This window comes from Salmo salar, chromosome 15 (genome assembly GCF_965601325.2).
Source record: "Salmo salar chromosome 15, fSalSal1, whole genome shotgun sequence".
NCBI classification, from domain to species: Eukaryota; Metazoa; Chordata; class Actinopteri; order Salmoniformes; family Salmonidae; genus Salmo; species Salmo salar.
In genome coordinates, this window is record NC_138305.1 from 21,377,586 (window position 1) to 21,399,611 (window position 22,026).

A 22,026-nucleotide genomic window follows, 5' to 3' on the forward strand; every position below is an offset into this window, starting at 1 on the left:
CCTAGACTTGGCGCTCCGGTACCGCTTGCCGTGCGGTAACAGAGTCTATGACTAGGGTGGCTGGAGTCTTTGACAATTTTTAGGGCCTTCCTCTGACACCGCCTGGTATAGAGATCCTGGTTCGCAGGAAGCTTGGCCCCAGTGATGCACTGGGCCGTAAGCACTACCCTCTGTAGTGTCTTGCATTCGGAGGCCAAGCAGTTTCCATACCAGGCAGTGATGCAAGCCGTCAGGAAGCTCTTGATGGTGCAGCTGTAGAACCTTTTGAGGATCTGGGGACCCATGCCAAATCTTTTCAGTCTCCTGAGGGGGAATAGGTTTTGTCGTGCCCTCTTCACAACTGTCTTGGTGTGCTTGGACCATGTTAGTTTGTTGGTGATGTGGACACCAAGGAACTTGAAGCTCTCAACCTGCTCCACTACAGCCCTGTCAATGAGAATGGGGGCGTGCTCGGTCCTCCTTTTCCTGTAGTCCACAATCATATCCTTTTGTCTTGATCACGTTGAGGGAAAGGTTGTTGTCCTGGCACCACACGGCCAAGTCTCTGACCTCCCTATAGGCTGTCTCATCGTTGTCGGTGATCAGGCCTACCACTGTTGTGTCATCAGCAAACTTAATGATGGTGTTGGGGTAGTGTTTGGCCACGGAGTCGTGGGTGAACAGGGAGTACAGGAGGGGACTAAGTACACACCCCTGAGGGGCACCTGTGTTGAGGATCAGTGTGGCAGATGTGTTGTTGCCTTCCGTTACCACCTGGGGGCGACCCGTCAGGAAGTCCAGGATCCAGTTGCAGAGGGAGGTGTTTAGTCCCAGGGTCCTTAGCTTATTGATGAGCTTTGTGGGCACTATGGTGTTGAATGCTGAGCTGTAGTCAATGAATAGCATTCTCACATAGATGTTCCTTTTGTCCAGGTGGGAAAGGGGAGTACTATTGAGATTGTGTCATCTGTGGATCTGTTGGGGTGGTATGCAAATTGGAGTGGGTCTAGGGTTTCTGGGATAATGGTGTTGATGTGAGCCATGACCAGCCTTTCAAAGCACTTCATGGCTGCAGATGTGAGTGCTACGGGTCGGTAGTCATTTAGGCAGGTTACCTTAGTGTTCTTGTGCACAGGGACTATCGTGGTCTGCTTGAAACATGTATATATTACAGACTCGGTCAGGGAGAGGTTGAAAATGTCAGTGAAGACACTTGCCAGTTGGTCTGCACATGCTTTGAGTACACGTCCTGGTAATCCATCTGGCCCAGCGGCTTTGTGTATGTTGACCTGTTTAAATGTCTTGCTCCCATTGGCTACCGAGAGCGTTACCACACGGTCATCCAGAACAGCTGGTGCTCTCGTGCATGGACTGCTGGGTTTCCCTTTGTAGTCCGTAATAGTTTTCAAGCCTTGACACATCCGACGAGCGGTCAGAGCCGGCGTAGTAGGATTCAATCTTAATCCTGTATTGATGCTTTGCCTGTTTGATGGTTTGTCTGAGGGTATAGCGGGATTTCTTATTGGCGTCCGGATTAGTATCCCGCTCCTTGAAAACGGCAGCTCTAGCCTTTAGCTCAGTGCAGATCTCAGGATATAAAATTTACTTGGAAAAACCTGAAATAATGTCAATAGGAAAAATGAAAAATACTAACTCATCATCTACATCCTTTCAGTGGACCATAAAATGTATAAAATAATTAGGATGCTTAATAATTGACAACAAACAACAAATATATAACGATAACTTTATCCAGTTACTCAACGATATGAAAGAACATCTAATTAAATGGAAAAATGTTCCGCTAAATTTTACAGGGAGAATAAGCCTCTTAGGAATGGCTTGGCTCCTAAAGTTTTCATACTTATTATCGGTAATAAGACATTGCTTAAAGAACTATACTCAGTCATAACAGATTTTATATGGGAAAATACAACTCATAGAATAAAAAGGAATGTTTTACACCTTCGTGAGTCTGAGGCTGGTTTTAACCTTCGTCTTCGTGAGTCTGAGGCTGGTTTTAACCTTCCTGAGTCTGAGGCTGGTTTTAACCTTCCTGAGTCTGAGGCTGGTTTTAACCTTCCTGAGTCTGAGGCTGGTTTTAACCTTCCTGAGTCTGAGGCTGGTTTTAACCTTCCTGAGTCTGAGGCTGGTTTTAACCTTCCTGAGTCTGAGGCTGGTTTTAACCTTCCTGAGTCTGAGGCTGGTTTTAACCTTCCTGAGTCTGAGGCTGGTTTTAACCTTCCTGAGTCTGAGGCTGGTTTTAACCTTCCTGAGTCTGAGGCTGGTTTTAACCTTCCTGAGTCTGAGGCTGGTTTTAACCTTTGTGAGTCTGAGGCTGGTTTTAACCTTTGTGAGTCTGAGACTGGTTTTAACCTTTGTGAGTCTGAGACTGGTTTTAACCTTTGTGAGTCTGAGACTGGTTTTAACCTTTGTGAGTCTGAGACTGGTTTTAACCTTTGTGAGTCTGAGACTGGTTTTAACCTTTGTGAGTCTGAGACTGGTTTTAACCTTTGTGAGTCTGAGACTGGTTTTAACCTTTGTGAGTCTGAGACTGGTTTTAACCTTTGTGAGTCTGAGACTGGTTTTAACCTTTGTGAGTCTGAGACTGGTTTTAACCTTTGTGAGTCTGAGACTGGTTTTAACCTTTGTGAGTCTGAGACTGGTTTTAACCTTTGTGAGTCTGAGACTGGTTTTAACCTTTGTGAGTCTGAGACTGGTTTTAACCTTTGTGAGTCTGAGACTGGTTTTAACCTTTGTGAGTCTGAGACTGGTTTTAACCTTCGTGAGTCTGAGGCTGGTTTTAACCTTCGTGAGGCTGGTGTAATAGCTGTTCTATGTTCTCTCCCAGGACTCTGATGTGTTCTACGTGCCGACCAGTGGCCTATCAGGAGAGAACCTGACCACTAAGAGTTCTGCTCTGATGCTAACATCCTGGTACTCTGGACCCTGTCTGCTGGAACAGATCGGTAGACACACACACACACACACACTCTTATTCAAGTCCACAAAGCTTTAGAAAATAACGAGACAACTCATCAATGTTTAACATTAAAACACCCGTTATGTACATGGCTGTTGGACAAGTGTATTTAACGAAGACAGAATGATTTCCGTCTTCAGAGAGAGCAGAGTAGCTGAGACATATTGACTGTTTGATTTAGCCTCCGCTCTCTCCTGTAATGATCTGGAAGTGTGTGTCTTAAGTAGTGTTATGACTGTGACAATAGTAAAAGTAGTAATCATTGTGATGTTGCTATGGTATTAGTCAGCATGGTAACAGAGTAACTCAGTGGTAGCAGTCAACAGTCTGATATGAAGATAACAGCTCACTATTTTTCATGCTCTCTCTCTCTCTGCTCCCTCCCTCCATATCTCTCTCCCTCCCTCCATATCTATTCTCTCTCTCTCTCTGCTCCCTCCCTCCATATCTCTCTCTCTCGCCCTCCCTCTCTCCATATCTATTCTATCTCTGTCCCTCCCTCCCTCCATATCTATTCTATCTCTCTCCCTCTGTCCCTCTCTCCATATCTATTCTATCTCTCTCTGTCCCTCCCTCCCTCCATATCTATTCTCTCTCTCTCTCTCTCTCTCTCTCTCTCTCTCTCTCTGTCCCTCCCTCCATATCTATTATCTCTCTCTCTCTGTCCCTCCCTCCCTCCATATCTATTCTCTCTCTCTCTCTCCCTCCATATATATTCTATCTCTCTCTGTCCCTCCCTCCCTTATATCTACTCTCTCTCTCTCTCTCTCTCTCTCTCTCTCTCTCTCTCTCTCTCTGTCCCTCCCTCTCTCCCTCCATATCTATTCTATCTCTCTCTCTCTCCCTCCATATCTATTCTATCTCTCTCTCCCTCCATATCTATTCTATCTCTCTCTCTCTCCCTCCATATCTATTCTATCTCTCTCCCTCCCTCCCTCCATATCTATTCTATCTCTCTGTCCCTCCCTCCCTCCCTCCATATCTATTCTATCTCTCTCTGTCCCTCCCTCCCTCCCTCCATATGTATTCTATCTCTCTCTGCCCCTCCCTCCCTCCATATCTATTCTATCTCTCTCTCTCCCTCCATATCTATTCTATCTCTCTCTCCCTCCATATCTATTCTATCTCTCTCTCTCCCTCCATATCTGTTCTATCTCTCTCTCCCTCCCTCCATATCTATTCTATCTCTCCCTCCCTCCATATCTATTCTATCTCTCTCTCCCTCCATATCTATTCTATCTCTCTCCCTCCCTCCCTCCATATCTATTCTATCTCTCTGTCCCTCCCTCCCTCCCTCCATATCTATTATATCTCCCTCCCTCCCTCCCTCCATATCTATTCTATCTCTCTCTGTCCCTCCCTCCCTCCCTCCATATCTATTATATCTCCCTCCCTCCATATCTATTCTATCTCTCTCTGTCCCTCCCTCCCTCCATATCTATCTCTCTCTCCCTCTCTCCCTCCATATCTATTATATCTCTCTCTCCCTCCATATCTATTATATCTCTCTCCCTCCCTCCATATCTATTCTCTCTCTCTCTCTCCCTCCCTCCCTCCCTCCATATCTATTCTATCTCTCTCTCTCTCTCTCCCTCCATATCTATTCTATCTCTGTCCCTCCATATCTATTCTCTCCGTCTACCTCCTCTCTCTTCCTCATCCTCTCTCTCCATAGATTATTTCAAACCACCCCAGAGGTCGATAGAAAAGCCCTTCCGACTGTGTGTCTCGGACGTCTTCAAAGGTGAGATCACACTCTGTTCTGTGGTTCTAGATCAGGGTTCTGTGTGGGTCTACATAGATATAGATACATTACATAGATATAGATACATTACATAGATACATTACATAGATATTGATACATTACATAGATATAGATACATTACATAGATATAGATACATTACATAGATATAGATAAATTACATAGATACATTACATAGATATAGATACAGATACATTACATAGATATAGATACATTACATAGATATAGATACATTACATAGATACATTACATAGATACAGATACATTACAGAGATACATTACATAGATATAGATACATTACATAGACATAGATATAGATACATTACATAGACACATATACATTACAGAGATACAAATACATTACATAGATACATTACAGAGATACATTACATATATACAGATACATTACATAGATACATTACATAGATACAGTTAGAGATATAGATACATTACATAGATACAGATACATTACATGGATATAGATACATTACATAGACATAGATACATTACAGAGATATAGATACATTACATAGATATAGATACATTACATAGATACATTACATAGATACAGATACATTACATAGATACAGATACATTACATAGATACAGATACATTACATAGACATAGATACATTACAGAGATATAGATACATTACATAGATATAGATACATTACAGAGATATAGATACATTACATAGATATAGATACATTACATAGACATAGATACATTACAGAGATATAGATACATTACAGAGATATAGATACATTACATAGATATAGATACATTACATAGATACAGATACATTACATAGATACAGATACATTACATAGACATAGATACATTAGAGATATAGATACATTACATAGATACATTACATAGATATAGATACATTACATCGATACAGATACATTACATAGATACAGATACATTACATAGATACAGATACATTACATAGATATAGATACATTACACAGATACATTACATAGATACAGATACATTACATAGATACATTACATAGATACATTACATAGATACAGATACATTACATAGATATAGATACAGATACATTACATAGATACAGATACATTACATAGATATAGATACATTACATAGATACATATACATTACATAGATCAATTACATAGATACAGATACATTACATAGATACATTACATAGATACAGATACATTACATAGATATAGATACAGATACATTACATAGATACAGATACATTACATAGACATAGATACATTACAGAGATATAGATACATTACATAGATACATTACATAGATATAGATACATTACATAGATACATTACATAGATATAGATACATTACATCGATACAGATACATTACATAGATATATTACATAGATATAGATACATTACATAGATATATTACATAGATACAGATACATTACATAGATACATTACATAGATATAGATACATTACATAGATATAGATACATTACATAGAAATAGATACATTACATAGATATAGATACATTACATAGATACAGATACATTACATAGATACAGATACATTACATAGATACATTACAGAGATACATTACATAGATACAGATACATTACAGAGATACATTACATAGATACAGATACATTACATAGATATAGATACATTACATAGATATAGATACATTACATAGATACAGATACATTACATAGATATAGATACATTACAGAGATATAGATATATAGATACATTACATAGATATAGATACATTACAGAGATACATTGCAGAGATACTAACCTTGTGCTGAACAAGGGATTCCCTAAAATGGGAAGCCTGGGGAAGTTCTATTGCAGAAATCCCCTATAGAGGGTCGGAACCAGTTGTAAATCTGTGACTCCTCGCGTCACGTTAAACCAATGAAATGCCTTGCTTGGTCAGAGCTCCGACGTTGCTCATCGTATTAGTGCTGTAGGAGCAAGTGTGTGAGGACTAAAGTGTGTGAGGACTAAAGATGTTTCCGCATTTCTCTGCTATTTCGATATGAGCTAAAGCTGCAGTAAGATAGGAGAAATGTTCTACAATGTTGGCCGTATCAATATTTTTTTTAATTTAGACGTTTCTAAAGTGATATTTGGCTGTAAAGGCTAGCATAAGGGACAATAACTAGCTAGCCACAAGGAGGTTAGTTTTGAGAAAAGTCAGCTTAACCTTGTATGCTACCTAGGTATAACTAACTAGCTAGCTACTAGCTAGTTACATTTTCTCTCACGATTATAAAGCCAACAATTTTTTGTTTATTAAAAAAACAGCATATTATTGACCTAAAAGGTCGCTAGCTTATCCGGTACATGGTTGCTATGGGAACAACTGCGATCATTTTTGTAAGTGACATTGCTAAAAAAAAGATAATGAACTAAAGTGATATTTACAAAATAATATATTGAACCTGTAATGCAAATCTCCAGTAGTCTAATTATCTTCTCCTTATTTCCATACTGGACCTAAATTACAAGGGTTGGATTTGTACTAAACAATTTTAAATGTCATTTTTAAAAGGCAACATCTGGTTTATGGTTTGTCTCGTATACACATTGTCTGCAGGTATCATTTTAAATTGAGAACATACGATGCCATCAGAAAGTATTCACACCCCTTGACTTATTCCACATTTTGTTGTGTTACAGCCTGAATTCAGAATGGATAGCATTGATTTTTCTCTCAACCATCTACACACAATACCCCATAATGACAGAGAAAATGTAAAAAAGAAAATAATCAAATCTAATGAAAATGAAATACAGAAATATCTCATTTACATTTTAGTCATTTATCAGATGTCTTATCCAGAGCGACTTACAGGAGCAATTAGGGTTAAGTGCTTTGCTCAAGAGCACATCGAAATATTTGTCACCAAGTTGGCTGAGGTATTTACAGAGTTACAGTTCATAAAAGGAAATCAGTCAATTTAAATAATTTCATTAGGCCCTAATCTATGGATTTTAGATGACTGAGCAGTGGCACGGCCAAGGGTGGGCCTGAGAGGGCATAGGGCCACCTACTTGGGAGCCAGGCCCAACCAATCAGAATTAGTTTTTCCCCACAAAAGGGTCCCCCTCAGACGATCCCGCAGGTGAAAAAGCCGGATGTGGAGGTCCTGTACTGGCATGGTTATACGTGGTCTGCAGTTGTGAGGCTGGTTGGGACATACTGCCAAATTCTCTAAAATGATATTGGAGGCGGCTTATGGTAGAGAACTGAACATTAAATTATCTGGCAACAGCTCTGGTGGACATTCCTGCAGTCAGCATGCCAATTGCACACTCCCTCAACTTGAGACATCTGTGGTGTTGTGTGACAAAACTGCACATTTTAAAGTGGCCTTTTATTGTCCCAAGCTCAAGGTGCACCTGTGTAATAATCATGCTGTTTAATCAGCTTCATGATTTGCCACACCTGCCAGGTAGATGGATTATCTTGACAAAGGAGAAATGCTCACTAACAGGAATGTAAACACAACATTGGAGAGAAATAAGCTTTTTGTGCTCGATCAGCTGTTGATATTATTTTTAAAGATCTGTGTTCTAACCCTGTTCTCTGTGTTCTAGATCAGGGTTCAGTGTTCTAACCCTGTTCTCTGTGGTTCTAGATCAGGGTTCTGTGTTCTAACCCTGTTCTCTGTGGTTCTAGATCAGGGTGCATGGTTCTGTGGTTCTAGATCAGGGTTCTGTGTTCTAACCCTGTTCTCTATGGTTCTAGATCAGGGTTATGTGTCCTAACCCTGTTCTCTGTGGTTCTAGATCAGGGTTATGTGTTCTAACCCTGTTCTCTGTGGTTCTAGATCAGGGCTCAGGGTTCTGTATTCTAACCATGTTCACTGTGGTTCTAAATCAGGGTTCTGTGTTCTAACCCTGTTCTCTATGGTTCTAGATCAGGGTTCTGTGTTCTAACCCTGTTCTCTGTGGTTCTAGATCAGGGCTCAGGGTTCTGTGTTCTAACCCTGTTCTCTGTGGTTCTAGATCAGGCTCAGGGTTCTGTGTTCTAACCCTGTTCTCTGTGGTTATAGATCAAGGCACAGGGTTCTGTGTTCTAACCCTGTTCTCTGTGGTTCTAGATCAAGGCTCAGGGTTCTGTGTAACAGGGAAGATCGAGGCGGGCTACATTCAGACAGGAGACAGAGTACTGGCCATGCCCCCCAATGAGACATGCACTGTTAAAGGTACTGTATGTTTCTGTATGTCTGTATCTCTCTCTGTCTGTCTCTGTGTCTCTTGTCTCTCTGTGTCTATGTGTCTGTCTCTCTGTGTGTGTATGTTTCTCAATGTCTAATACACCAGTGCCACCTTGTGGACATACAACACATCTCTGTCACTCTCTCTCTCTCCCTCCCTCTCTCTGTCTTTCTCCCTCCCTCTCTGTCTCTCTCCCTATCTGTCTGTCTCTCTCCCTCCCTCTCTGTCTCTCTCTGTGTGTCTGTCTCTCGTCTCTCTCCCTCTGTCTCTCTCCTTCTCTCTCTCTCCCTCTCTCTCTCTCTGTCTCTCTCCCTCCCTCTCTCTCTGTCTCTCTCCCTATGTGTCTGTCTCTGTGTTGTCTCTGTGTAGGCATCACTCTCCACGATGAGCCTCTGGACTGGGCAGCAGCAGGAGATCATGTCAGTCTGACCGTCACTGGCATGGACATCATCAAGATTAAGTTAGTATATAACATAAACGCTATCCTTAACACGTGACCTCTATCCTCAACACGTGACCTCTATCCTTAACACGTGACCTCTATCCTTAACACGTGACCTCTATCCTTAACACGTGACCTCTATCCTTAACCCACTGGCATGGGCAGCATCTAGATTAAGTATAGAACCTAAACCCTAACCTTAACCTCTAACCCCTACCCTCTAACCCCTAACCCCTACCCTCTAACCCCTACCCTCTACCCTCTAACCCCTACCCTCTAACCCCTACCCCCTAACCCCTACCCTCTAACCCCTACCCTCTAACCCCTAACCCCTACCCTCTAACCCCTACCCTCTAACCCCTACCCTCTAACCCCTACCCTCTATCCCTACCCTCTAACCCCTAATCCCTACCCTCTAACCCCTACCCTCTACTCCCCTACCCTCTAACCCCCTACCCTCTAACCCCCTACCCTCTAACCCCTACCCTCTAACCCCTACCCTCTAACCCCTACCCTCTAACCCCTACCCTCTAAACCCTAACCCCTACCCTTTAACCATCTACCCCCTACCCTCTAACCCCTACCCTCTAACCCCTACCCTCTAACCCCTACCCTCTAACCCCTACCCTCTAAACTCTACCCTCTAAACCCTACCCTCTACCCTCTAACCCCTACCCTCTAACCTCTAAACCCCTACCCTCTAACCCCTATCCTCTAACCCCTACCCTCTAATCCCTACCCTCTAACCCCTACCCTCTAACCCCTAACCCCTACCCTCTAACCCCTACCCTCTAACCCCTACCCTCTAACCCCTAACCTCTAACTCCAATGTTTCCCACAGTTGTGTCCAGTTGTCTGGATGTCCTTTGGGTGGTGGATCATTCTTGATACACAGGGGAAACTGTTGAGCGTGAAAAACCCAGCATCGTTGCAGTTCTTGACACAAGCCGGTGCGCTTGGCACCTACTACCATACCCTGTTCAAAGACACTTAAATATTTAGTCTTGCCAATTCACTCTCTGAATGACACACATACACAATCCATGTCTCAAGACTTAAAAATCCTTCTTTAACCTGTCTCCTCCCCTTCATCTACACTGATTGAAGTGGATTTAACAAGTGACATCAATAAGGGGTCATAACTTTCACCTGGATTCACCTGGTCAGTCTATGTCATGGGAAAAAGCAGGTGTTCCTAATGTTTTGTCCACTCAGTGTCTATAATCTCTCCTCCAGTGTGGGCTGTGTGTTCTGTGATATTAAGGAGCCAATCAGAGCGTGTTCCCGCTTCAGGGCCAGAGTCCTGCTCTTCAACATAGAGGTCCCCATCACACAGGGCTTCCCCGTGAGTACACACACAGACAATCTGTGTTCCGCGGGCGGTTCTAAGTAGCTCTAACAATATTGTCTGTGTGGTTCTAAGTCTGTTTGTAGCCGTAAGAATATTGTCTGTGTGGTTCTAAGTGTGTGGTTCCAAGTGTGTGGTTCTAAGTAGCTCTAAGAATATTGTCTGTGTGGTTCTAAGTGTGTGGTTCTAAGTAGCTCTAAGAATATTGTCTGTGTGGTTCTAAGTAGCTCTAAGAATATTGTCTGTTTGGTTCTAAGCCTGTTTGTAGCCACAAGAATATTGTCTGTGTGGTTCTAAGTGTGTGGTTCTAAGTAGCTCTAAGAATATTGTCTGTGTGGTTCTAAGTGTGTGGTTCTAAGTCTGTGAAGTGTGTGTGGTTCTAAGTGTGTGTTCTGTGTGTAGGTTGTGTTGCACTACCAGACGATCAGTGAACCTGCCACCATTAGGAAGCTTGTCAGTGTTCTGCACAAGAGCAGCGGGGAGGTGCTCAAGAAGAAACCAAAGTGAGTATCAAGGTTGAAGTCTTCATAGATAATGAAGCTGATTCATGCTGCCGAGGGACCATAACAGAAGAGAAGTTTAGCCTCGCTCATCACACGGTTTTGTTGTTGAGGGAGTCGGCCCGATATCGCTACGTCTGATTCTACCTTTAATGTCAATGCAGTATTCAGTTAACATTACATTAACATTGTGTTTTGGTTGGGTTTGTAACAGGAACATGTATTCGTACCGAATTGTTCGGCACAGGGACCTCGGTTCTGTCCTCACTGTGAACCCGAATGAAAACCTTTCAGACTATTCTGTTAAAGCAACGAGAGTCAACATACACGTTATCAAGATTCTAATCTTAATTGGCACATTTCAAACTGTCCTTTTTGTGATGTACAGGCAGGAACTATTTCTGTAAAATGGTGGAGTCGATAAACCAGAATCGGAGGATCCATCGTTAAAATCTCTAGTTTGGGAACATGTTGGGTTCACAGTAGAGATGGACAAGAGTGGTGGATAATACGTTAACAGTATGTCATCGCCACGCTCAACGAGAATAGCCTACGCAGCTGCCAACTCTTCATCACCCCAGTATATCGGGGCAAGACGGAAACACAGAGAAACAGCACAACGTCTGCCCTTTGCATTCATGCTGCCCTTGGCAGCTGATTCTGACCGGGCCAAAGAAGGTACAAGAGCGATAGATAGGTAGGCTATATTTAAATCTTTTACTGTCTTGATTATAGGTATGCTCCCATTCTCGGTGGTTGAGAATAGTTTAGGTTTCAGCACCAAATTTCTCGAGCCACGTTGCGAACCCATTTCAGTAAACAGGTAGGACCCGATCAGTACATTCAGAAAGTATTTAGACCCTTTCCCTATTTCCACATTTTGTTGCACAACAGCCTTATTCTAAAATGGATTCAATTATTTTTTTCCCTCATCAATCTACACAAAATGCCTCATAATGGTTAAGCGAAAACAGGTTTTTGCAAATTTATAACATTTTTAAATCAGAAGCTTATTTACATAAGTATTCAGACCCTTTTGTTATGAGACTCAGAATTGAGCTCAGGTGCATCCTGTTTCCATTGATCATTCTTGAGATGTTTCTACAACTTGATTGGAGTCAACCTGTGGTAAAATATATTGATTGGACATGATTTGGAAAGGCACACACCTGTCTATATAAGGTCCCACAGTTGACAGTGCATGTCAGGTCAAAAACCAAGCTATGAGGTCGAAGGAATTATCCGTAGAGCTCCGAGACAGGATTTTGTTGAGGCACAGATCTGGTTACCAAGAAATGTCTGCAGCGTTGAAGGACCCCAAGAACACAGTGGCCTCCATCATTAAATCGAAGAAGTTTGGAACCACCAAGACTCTTCCTAGAGCTGGCCGCCCGGCCAAACTGAGCAATCGGGGGAGAAAGGCCTTGGTCAGGGAGGTGACCAAGAACCCGATGGTCACTCTGACAGAGCTCCGGAGTTCCTCTGTGGAGATTGGAGAACCTTCCAGAAGGACAACCATGTCTGCAGCACTCCACCAATCAGGCCTTTTACGGTAGAGTGGCCAGACGGAAGCCACTCCTCAGTAAAAGGCACATGAAAGCCCTCTTGGAGTTTGCCAAAAAGCACCTAAAGGACTCTCAGACCATGAGAAACAAGATTCTCTGGTCTGATGAAACCAAGATTGAACTCTTTGGCCTGAATGCCAAGCGTCACCTCTGGAGGAAACCTGGCACCATCCCTACGGTGAAGCATGGTGGTGGCAGCATCATGCTGTGGGGATGTTTTTCAGCGGCAGGGACTGGGAGACAAGTCAGGATCGAGGGAAAGTTGAAAGGAGAAAAGTACAGAGAAATCCTTGATGAAAACCTACTCCAGAGCTCTCAGGACCTCAGACTGGGGCGATAGTTCACCTTCCAACAGGACAACAACCCTAAGCACACAGCCAAGACAACGCAGGAGTGGCTTCAGGACAAGTCTCTGAATGTCCTTGAGCGGCGGCCCAGCCAGAGCCTGAACTTGAACCCGATCTCACAAAACTCTGGAGAGACCTGGAAATAGTTCTGCAGCAACGCTCCCCATCCAACCTGACAGCGCTTGAGAGGATCTGCAAAGAAGAATGGGAGAAACTCCCCAAATACAGGTGTATTACCCAAGCGTCATACCCAAGAAGACTCAAGGCTGTAATCGCTGTCAAAGGTGCTTCAACACAGTACTGAGTAAAGGGTCTGAATACTTATGTAAATGTGATATTTCTGTTTTTAATTTCCAATAAATTAGCAAACATTTCTAAAAACATGTTTTCCCTTTGTCATTATGGGGTATTTTGTGTAGATGGGTGAGAATATATATATTTTTTTTTATCCATTTTTGAATTCAGGCTGTAGCACTACAAAATGTGGAATAAGTCACGGGGTATGAATACTTTCTGAAGGAACATGTACCTACTGTATTCTAGCCATACCGTCTAACTACTGTTGTACACACCTTTTCTATCATATATTGTCCATACTGTCTATACACTCCATCCTGTATAACTACTGTCTATACACACCATCCTATATAACTGCTGTCTATACACACCATCCTATATAACTACTGTCTATACACATCATCCTATATAACTACTGTCTATACACACCAACCTATATAACTACTGTCTATAAACACCATCCTATATAACTACTGTCTATACACACCATCCTATATAACTACTGTATATACACACCATCCTATATAACTACTGTCTATACACACCATCCTATATAACTACTGTCTATAAACACCATCCTATATAACTACTGTCTATACTGTCTATAAACACCATCCTATATAACTACTGTCTATACTGTCTATACACACCACCCTATATAACTACTGTCTATAAACACCATCCTATATAACTACTGTCTATACTGTCTATAAACACCATCCTATATAACTACTGTCTATACTGTCTATACACACCACCCTATATAACTACTGTCGTTACACACCATCCTATATAACTACTGTGTATACTGTCTATACACACCATCCTATATAACTACTGTCTATACTCTCTATACACACCATCCTATATAACTACTGTCTATACTGTCTATACACACCATCCTATATAACTACTGTGTATACACACCATCCTATATAACTACTGTCTATACTGTCTATACACACCATCCTATATAACTACTGTCGTTACACACCATCCTATATAACTACTGTCTATACACACCACCCTATATAACTACTGTCTATACACACCACCCTATATAACTACTGTCATTACACACCATCCTATATAACTACTGTCTATACTGTCCATACACACCATCCTATATAACTACTGTCTATACTGTCTATACACACCATCCTATATAACTACTGTCTATACTGTCTATACACACCATCCTATATAACTACTGTCTATACACACCATCCTATATAACTACTGTCGTTACACACCATCCTATATAACTACTGTCTATACTGTCCATACACACCATCCTATATAACTACTGTCTATACTGTCTATACACACCATCCTATATAACTACTGTCTATACTGTCTATACACACCATTCTATATAACTACTGTCTATACACACCATCCTATATAACTACTGTCGTTACACACCATCCTTTATAACTACTGTCTATACTGTCTATACACACCATCCTATATAACTACTGTCTATACACGCCATCCTATATAACTACTGTCTATACACACCATCCTATATAACTACTGTCTATACACACCAACCTATATAACTACTGTCTATATACACCATCCTATATAACTACTGTCTATACACACCATCCTATATAACTACTGTCTATACACGCCATCCTATATAACTACTGTCTATACACACCATCCTATATAACTACTGTCTATACACACCATCCTATATAACTACTGTCTATACTGTCTATACACACCATCCTATATAACTACTGTCTATACACACCATCCTATATAACTACTGTCTATACACATCATCCTATATAACTACTGTCTATACACACCATCCTATATAACTACTGTCTATACACACCATCCTGTATAACTACTGTCTATACACACCATCCTATATAACTACTGTCTATACACACCATCCTATATAACTACTGTCTATACACACCATCCTATATAACTACTGTCTATACACACCATCCTATATAACTACTGTCTATACACACCATACTATATAACTACTGTCTATACTGTCTATACACACCATACTATATAACTACTGTCTATACTGTCTATACACACCATCCTATATAACTACTGTGTATACACACCATCCTATATAACTACTGTCTATACACATCATCCTATATAACTACTGTATATACACACCATCCTATATAACTACTGTCTATACACACCATCCTGTATAACTACTGTCTATACACACCATCCTATATAACTACTGTCTATACACACCATCCTATATAACTACTGTCGTTACACACCATCCTATATAACTACTGTCTATACACACCATCCTATATAACTACTGTCTATACTGTCTATACACACCATCCTATATAACTACTGTCTATACACACCATCCTATATAACTACTGTCTATACTGTCTATACACACCATCCTATATAACTACTGTCTATACACACCATCCTATATAACTACTGTCTATACTGACTATACACACCATCCTATATAACTACTGTCTATACTGTCTATACACACCATCCTATATAACTGTCTAAACTGTCTATACACACCGTCCTATATAACTACTGTCTATACACACCATCCTTTATAACTACTGTCTATACACACCATCCTTTATAACTACTGTCTATACACACCATCCTTTATAACTACTGTCTATACACACCATCCTTTATAACTACTGTCTATACACACCATCCTTTATAACTACTGTCTATACACACCATCCTATATAACTACTGTCTATACACACCATCCTATATAACTACTGTCTATACACACCGTCCTATATAACTACTGTCTATACACGCCATCCTATATAACTACTGTCTATACTGTCTATACACACCATCCTGTATAACTACTGTCTATACACACCATCCTATATAACTACAGTCTATACACACCAACCTATATAACTACTGTCTATACACACCATCCCATATAACTGTCTATACACACCAACCTATATAACTACTGTCTATACACACACCATCCTATATAACTGTCCATACTGTCTATACACACCATCCTATATAACTACTGTCTATACACACCATCCTATATAACTACTGTCTATACTGTCTATACACACCATCCTATATAACTACTGTCTATACACACCATCCCATATAACTACTGTCTAAACACACCATCCCATATAACTACTGTCTATACACACCATCCAATATAACCACTGTCTATACTGTCTTTTCACACCATCCTGTATAACTACTGTCTATACACACCATCCTATATAACTACTGTCTATACACACCATCCTATATAACTACTGTCTATACACACCATACTATATAACTACTGTCTATACTGTCTATACACACCATCTTATATAACTACTGTGTATACACACCATCCTATATAACTACTGTCTATACTGTCTATACACACCATCCTATATAACTACTGTCTATACACACCATCCTATATAACTACTGTCTATACACACCATCCTATATAACTACTGTCTATACACACCATCCTATATAACTACTGTCTATACACACCATCCTGTATAACTACTGTCTATAAACACCATCCTATATAACTACTGTCTATACACACCATCCTATATAACTACTGTCTATACACACCATCCTATATAACTACTGTCTATACACACCATCCTATATAACTACTGTCTATACACACCATCCTATATAACTGTCTTTACACACCATCATATATAACTACTGTCTATACACACCATTCTATATAACTACTGTCTATACACACCATCCTATATAACTACAGTCTATACACACCATCCTATATAACTACTGTCTATACACACCATCCTGTATAACTACTGTCTATAAACACCATCCTATATAACTGCTGTCTATACACACAATCCTGTATAACTACTGTCTATACACACCATCATATATAACTACTATCTTTACACACCATCATATATAACTACTGTCTATACACACCATTCTATATAACTACTGTCTATACACACCATCATATATAACTACTGTCTATACACACCATCCTATATAACTACTGTCTATACACACCATCATATATAACTACTGTCTATACTGTCCATACACACCATCCTATATATCTACTGTCTATGCACACCATCCTATCATAACTACTGTCTATACACACCATACTATATAACTACTGTCTGTACACACCATCCTGTATAACTACTGTCTATACACACCATCCTATATAACTACTGTCCATACTGTATTTACAGTACTTATCAGTGACAGCCCATCACATTACCCCGAAGTGGGAGATGTACCAAGTGCTCACCTGACACTGAAGGAGGCATGATGCGTTTGTAATCCAGTGTGGATTTACCAAATACGACTCGGGGGGGGGGGGAATCTATTTTAAATGGCCCTCCAACTGACTATTACTAGTGGGGAAACTTGAGCTTCCTTCATCCTTGAGCTTCTTTCATCCTTGAGCTCCCTTCATCCTTGAGCTTCCTTCATCCTTGAGCTTCCTTCATCCTTGAGCTCCCTTCATCCTTGAGCTCCCTTCATCCTTGAGCTCCCTTCATCCTTGAGCTCCCGTCATTCTTCCACATGGTGGTACTAAGGAAATGGCCTCTATAACAGCAGTTAAAAACATTTATAAAAAAAAAAAACAATCCTGTTTTTTGAACTCAATTTGTTTTCGATCGCCGTACTTTTAGTTTACGGTTGTCACATGTCACATGAATGCATCCGACTGGTATTTACGACTTCACAACTGGTAAATTCCTCACCTCCCACATGGTTACGAACGCAGCATCAGAGTGGAAACTTAACCCAATATAACAATCCTGTCACAACAGACAATGCCAGGGACATTTGTGAATGGCTTTTCATTTTCCCGATGTACAAAAGCCAAACCCTGGTCACCCCCCCCAAAACCGCAATACGTACAGAATCAGGGGTTTGGTGAACCGTTACCCCCCCCTAGTGTTGGGAAAGAATCTGAATGTTGTATAAATGTTTGTTTAATGTTGTGTAGGTGTCTGGGTAAGGGTATGAACGCGATGGTGGAGATCCAGACCCAGAGGCCCGTGGCGTTGGAGCTTTATAAGGACTTCAAGGAACTGGGACGCTTCATGCTGAGATACGTAGGGTCAACCATCGCTGCCGGGGTCGTCACCGAGGTAACCAGGCACCGGCCTTCTCCTCTTGCTACCTGAGGAAAATATATCTACATTGTAGGCTTTTGTCCCAAACGGCGACCTATGGGCTCTGGTATAATGTAGTGCACTATATAGGGAATAGGGCCCTGGTCTATAGTAGTGTACTATATAGGGAATAGGGCTCTGGTCTATAGTAGTGCACTATATAGGGAATAGGGCTGTGGTCTAAAGTAGTGCACTATATAGGGAATAGGGCCCTGGTCTATAGTAGTGTACTATATAGGGAATAGGGCTCTGGTCTAAAGTAGTGCACTGTATAGGGAATAGGGCTCTGGTCTAAAGTAGTGCACTATATAGGGAATAGGGCCCTGGTCTATAGTAGTGCACTATGTAGGGAATAGAGCTCTGGTCTATAGTAGTGCACTATATAGGGAATAGGGTTCTGGTCTATAGTAGTGCACTATGTAGGGAATAGGGCTCTGGTCTATAGTAGTGCACTATATAGGGAATAGGGCTCTGGTCTATAGTAGTGCACTATGTAGGGAATAGGGCCCCATTTGGGATACAACACTAATGCTCTATCTGAGCAAACAGAACAGGGGTCCCCAAACCTGCTGGAGTTACAGGCTGTTCATCTGTCTGTTGTGAAGGATATGGTGTTCATAAACTTTAGAGTTCAATGTTTTAACCTAGTCTTGGTTTTGTGTTATTTTCTCGGTAGATCAAAGAATGACGAGCGGTCTGATCCAGCTTGATCAAGTCAAGAACTGGACCCAGAGACTGCATGACAGACGGCTAGCTGCAGACTGACAGACAGACAGACAAAGTGCAATTCCTTCAGAGATTGACAGAAGTGTCATTCACAGACTGAGTGTTCACATCCATCCCTCTATCTATCTATCTATCCATCCCTCTATCTATCCATCCATCCATCCAGGGCAGAAGCTATCGAACAAGATGAAGTAAACAATGAACCAATAAAATGTCCAATCCAGCTGTTTTTATCTCGATATCAAATCATTTCTGGGTAACAATTAAGTATCTTACTGTGATTGTTTTTCAATTAAAATGGTCAAAAAGAAACAAAAGATTTTCTTCATAGAAAATAGTAATTTCTCAAGCAAGAACTGTCTGGAAGTTGTGTGAGTGGGGAGGGGAAAATTGAAAAATAGCTGTTATTGGCAGAGAGGTTTGGAACTCTTTCTTATTGGTCTATTGACTAATTTACCCAGAATTCTGTCCTACCAAAACGGTCAGAATTTTCAGGTAGCTTTTTTAAACTGCTCTTTTCAGTGTTATTCCAACCTCATGATATATAAATACTGTATATATTAAACACAGGAAAATCATGTTTTTGACTGCATTGGGTCTAGGGCTGTGGTGGTCATGAAATGTTGTCAGCCGGTTATTGACAAGCAAATAACTGTCGGTCTCACGGTAATTGATGTAATATAGTCTACACCTTCACAATAAATCCATGTAATATAGCACCTACATCTTCACAATAAATCCATGTAATATAGCCTCCACCTTCACAATAAATCCATGTAATATAGCACCTACACCTTCACAATAAATACATTATTTATTTTAGACAGGTCTAAAGAAACATGATATGAAGAAAATGTAGTCTATTTCAGAAGAACAGAATAGCATACTCTGAGTTGTCCTTATGTTAGGTCCTGATCTGGCTGTGCCATGTGGCTGTGGGCGACACTAGTTAATTTAGCAGGTCCTGATCTGGCTATGCTATATGGCTGTGGGGCTACACTAGTTAATTTAGCAGGTCCTGATCTGGCTATGCCATATGGCTGTGGGGCTACACTAGTTAATTTAGCAGACAAGATTTGCTTAGAATTCCATGGCATTATTTTATGTTATTTTATAGTATGAAGAAAACAATTGAACAATGCTGAATAAAATAGAAAGGTCATTTTTCTCCAAATGATTTGAGGGAGTGTGTGAAGCGGTTAACAAAGAAATAGGTATTCCTATTATTAATTATTAATGTAACTTTAGTTGTTCTACAAACGTTGGTCTTTATGTTTTGATGTTTAATACATTCTAAGGCTGCATAAAGCGACTTTAATGATGATTTGGAAAAAGTCGCTTGAAAGGCATGAGCTCTGCTTTTTTTGGGGGCGCAGGCTGTACACACTTCATCAGTCTCTCATTCACAATTTGACAAACACTTGATAATACCTAGAATTTCCGGGCGGCATCCCCTTTGTGTGGCGGTAATGCCCCCTTAAATAATCCATGTATTTTGCGGCCGGTGGTCGTTGTGCCCTTAGGCTGAATATAATAATTATAATTCCCTTCTACCAGCTGCCGTGCTCCGAAGCACCTCGCACTCACATTGTTCTCTCAGATATCTAAATTCTTATTAGTCCATGCCCGTCACGTGATTGTTTCCTTCTCAAAGGCTACAAGTGAAGACAGACACATCGGGGACCCAACTGCGCACGTCCTTATCCAATTCCGAAGTGCATATTGAATACGTTGGAAGAACTGTCCACATTTACTTTTCGTCAGTAAAAACACTAGCCTATGTCAATCTACTATCCCCCATAGTACAAAAGTTGACCTATTCTGTGCAAGAAATAATTATTCCAGACATATTTTGGGACAGTTGTGGGATGCGATAGATCCCAAATTAATACAACCACAAGCATCAAAACACCTTTTAAAAGCAATGAAACTGATGCAACAGATCAGAACGTTTTGCTTAAATGTCGATAAATTATTAGGCTCTTTCGCCACGTTTAATTGCCATACTGTAATTACTTCGCCACCATGGCCTATTTATTGCCTTAATTCCCTTAACTTACCTAATTTGCACTCACTGTATATAGACTTTTTGTTTAATTTTTTTCTACTGTATTATTGACTATGTTTTTGGTCATTCCATGTGTAACTCTGTGTTGTTGTATGTGTCGAACTGCATTGCTTTATCTTGGCCAGGTCACAGTTGTAAATGAGAACTTGTTCTCAACTAGCCTTCCTGGTTAAATAAAGGTGAAATACATTTTTTTAAAACATAAGTGCAGCAATGCGCACATGGCAGTAGGCTATAATGTTTCAAAAATTATATCAATTAGCGTGAAATAAACCTTTTTTCAGAAGTGTCCGCAAATGCGATTATGCATGTAATGCTTTTATTATAAAGGTGAATTTTTATGGTGAAAATGATCTCTCCCCAAACTTGAACCTCACTACAACTACAATATAGACATTAGTCAGTACAACTACAATAAAGACATTAGTCAGTACAACTACAATAAAGACAGTCAGTACAACTACAATAAAGACAGTCACTACAACTACAGTAAAGCCATTAGTCACTACAACTACAATAAAGACATTAGTCACTACAACTACAGTAAAGACATTAGTCACTACAACTACAATAAAGACATTAGTCACTACAACTACAGTAAAGACATTAGTCACTACAACTACAATAAAGA

At 40.6% G+C, this 22,026-nt stretch overlaps 1 protein-coding gene across 4 annotated transcripts in view; it reads left to right on the forward strand.

Moving 5' to 3' along the window:
- Nucleotides 1-19,550, forward strand: part of LOC100195249 (HBS1-like (S. cerevisiae)) — an 80,638-nt gene extending 61,088 nt beyond the window's left edge. For all 4 annotated transcript variants that reach the window (NM_001140278.1, XM_045695171.2, XM_082961444.1 and 1 more), the window contains 8 exon segments: nucleotides 2,831-2,948; nucleotides 4,638-4,706; nucleotides 8,814-8,918; nucleotides 9,301-9,391; nucleotides 10,610-10,718; nucleotides 11,124-11,224; nucleotides 18,433-18,577; nucleotides 19,278-19,550. In NM_001140278.1, coding sequence (NP_001133750.1) covers nucleotides 2,831-2,948; nucleotides 4,638-4,706; nucleotides 8,814-8,918; nucleotides 9,301-9,391; nucleotides 10,610-10,718; nucleotides 11,124-11,224; nucleotides 18,433-18,577; nucleotides 19,278-19,289 — 750 coding nt within the window. In that variant the 3' untranslated portion in view covers nucleotides 19,290-19,550.
- Nucleotides 19,551-22,026: the final 2,476 nt, after the last annotated feature.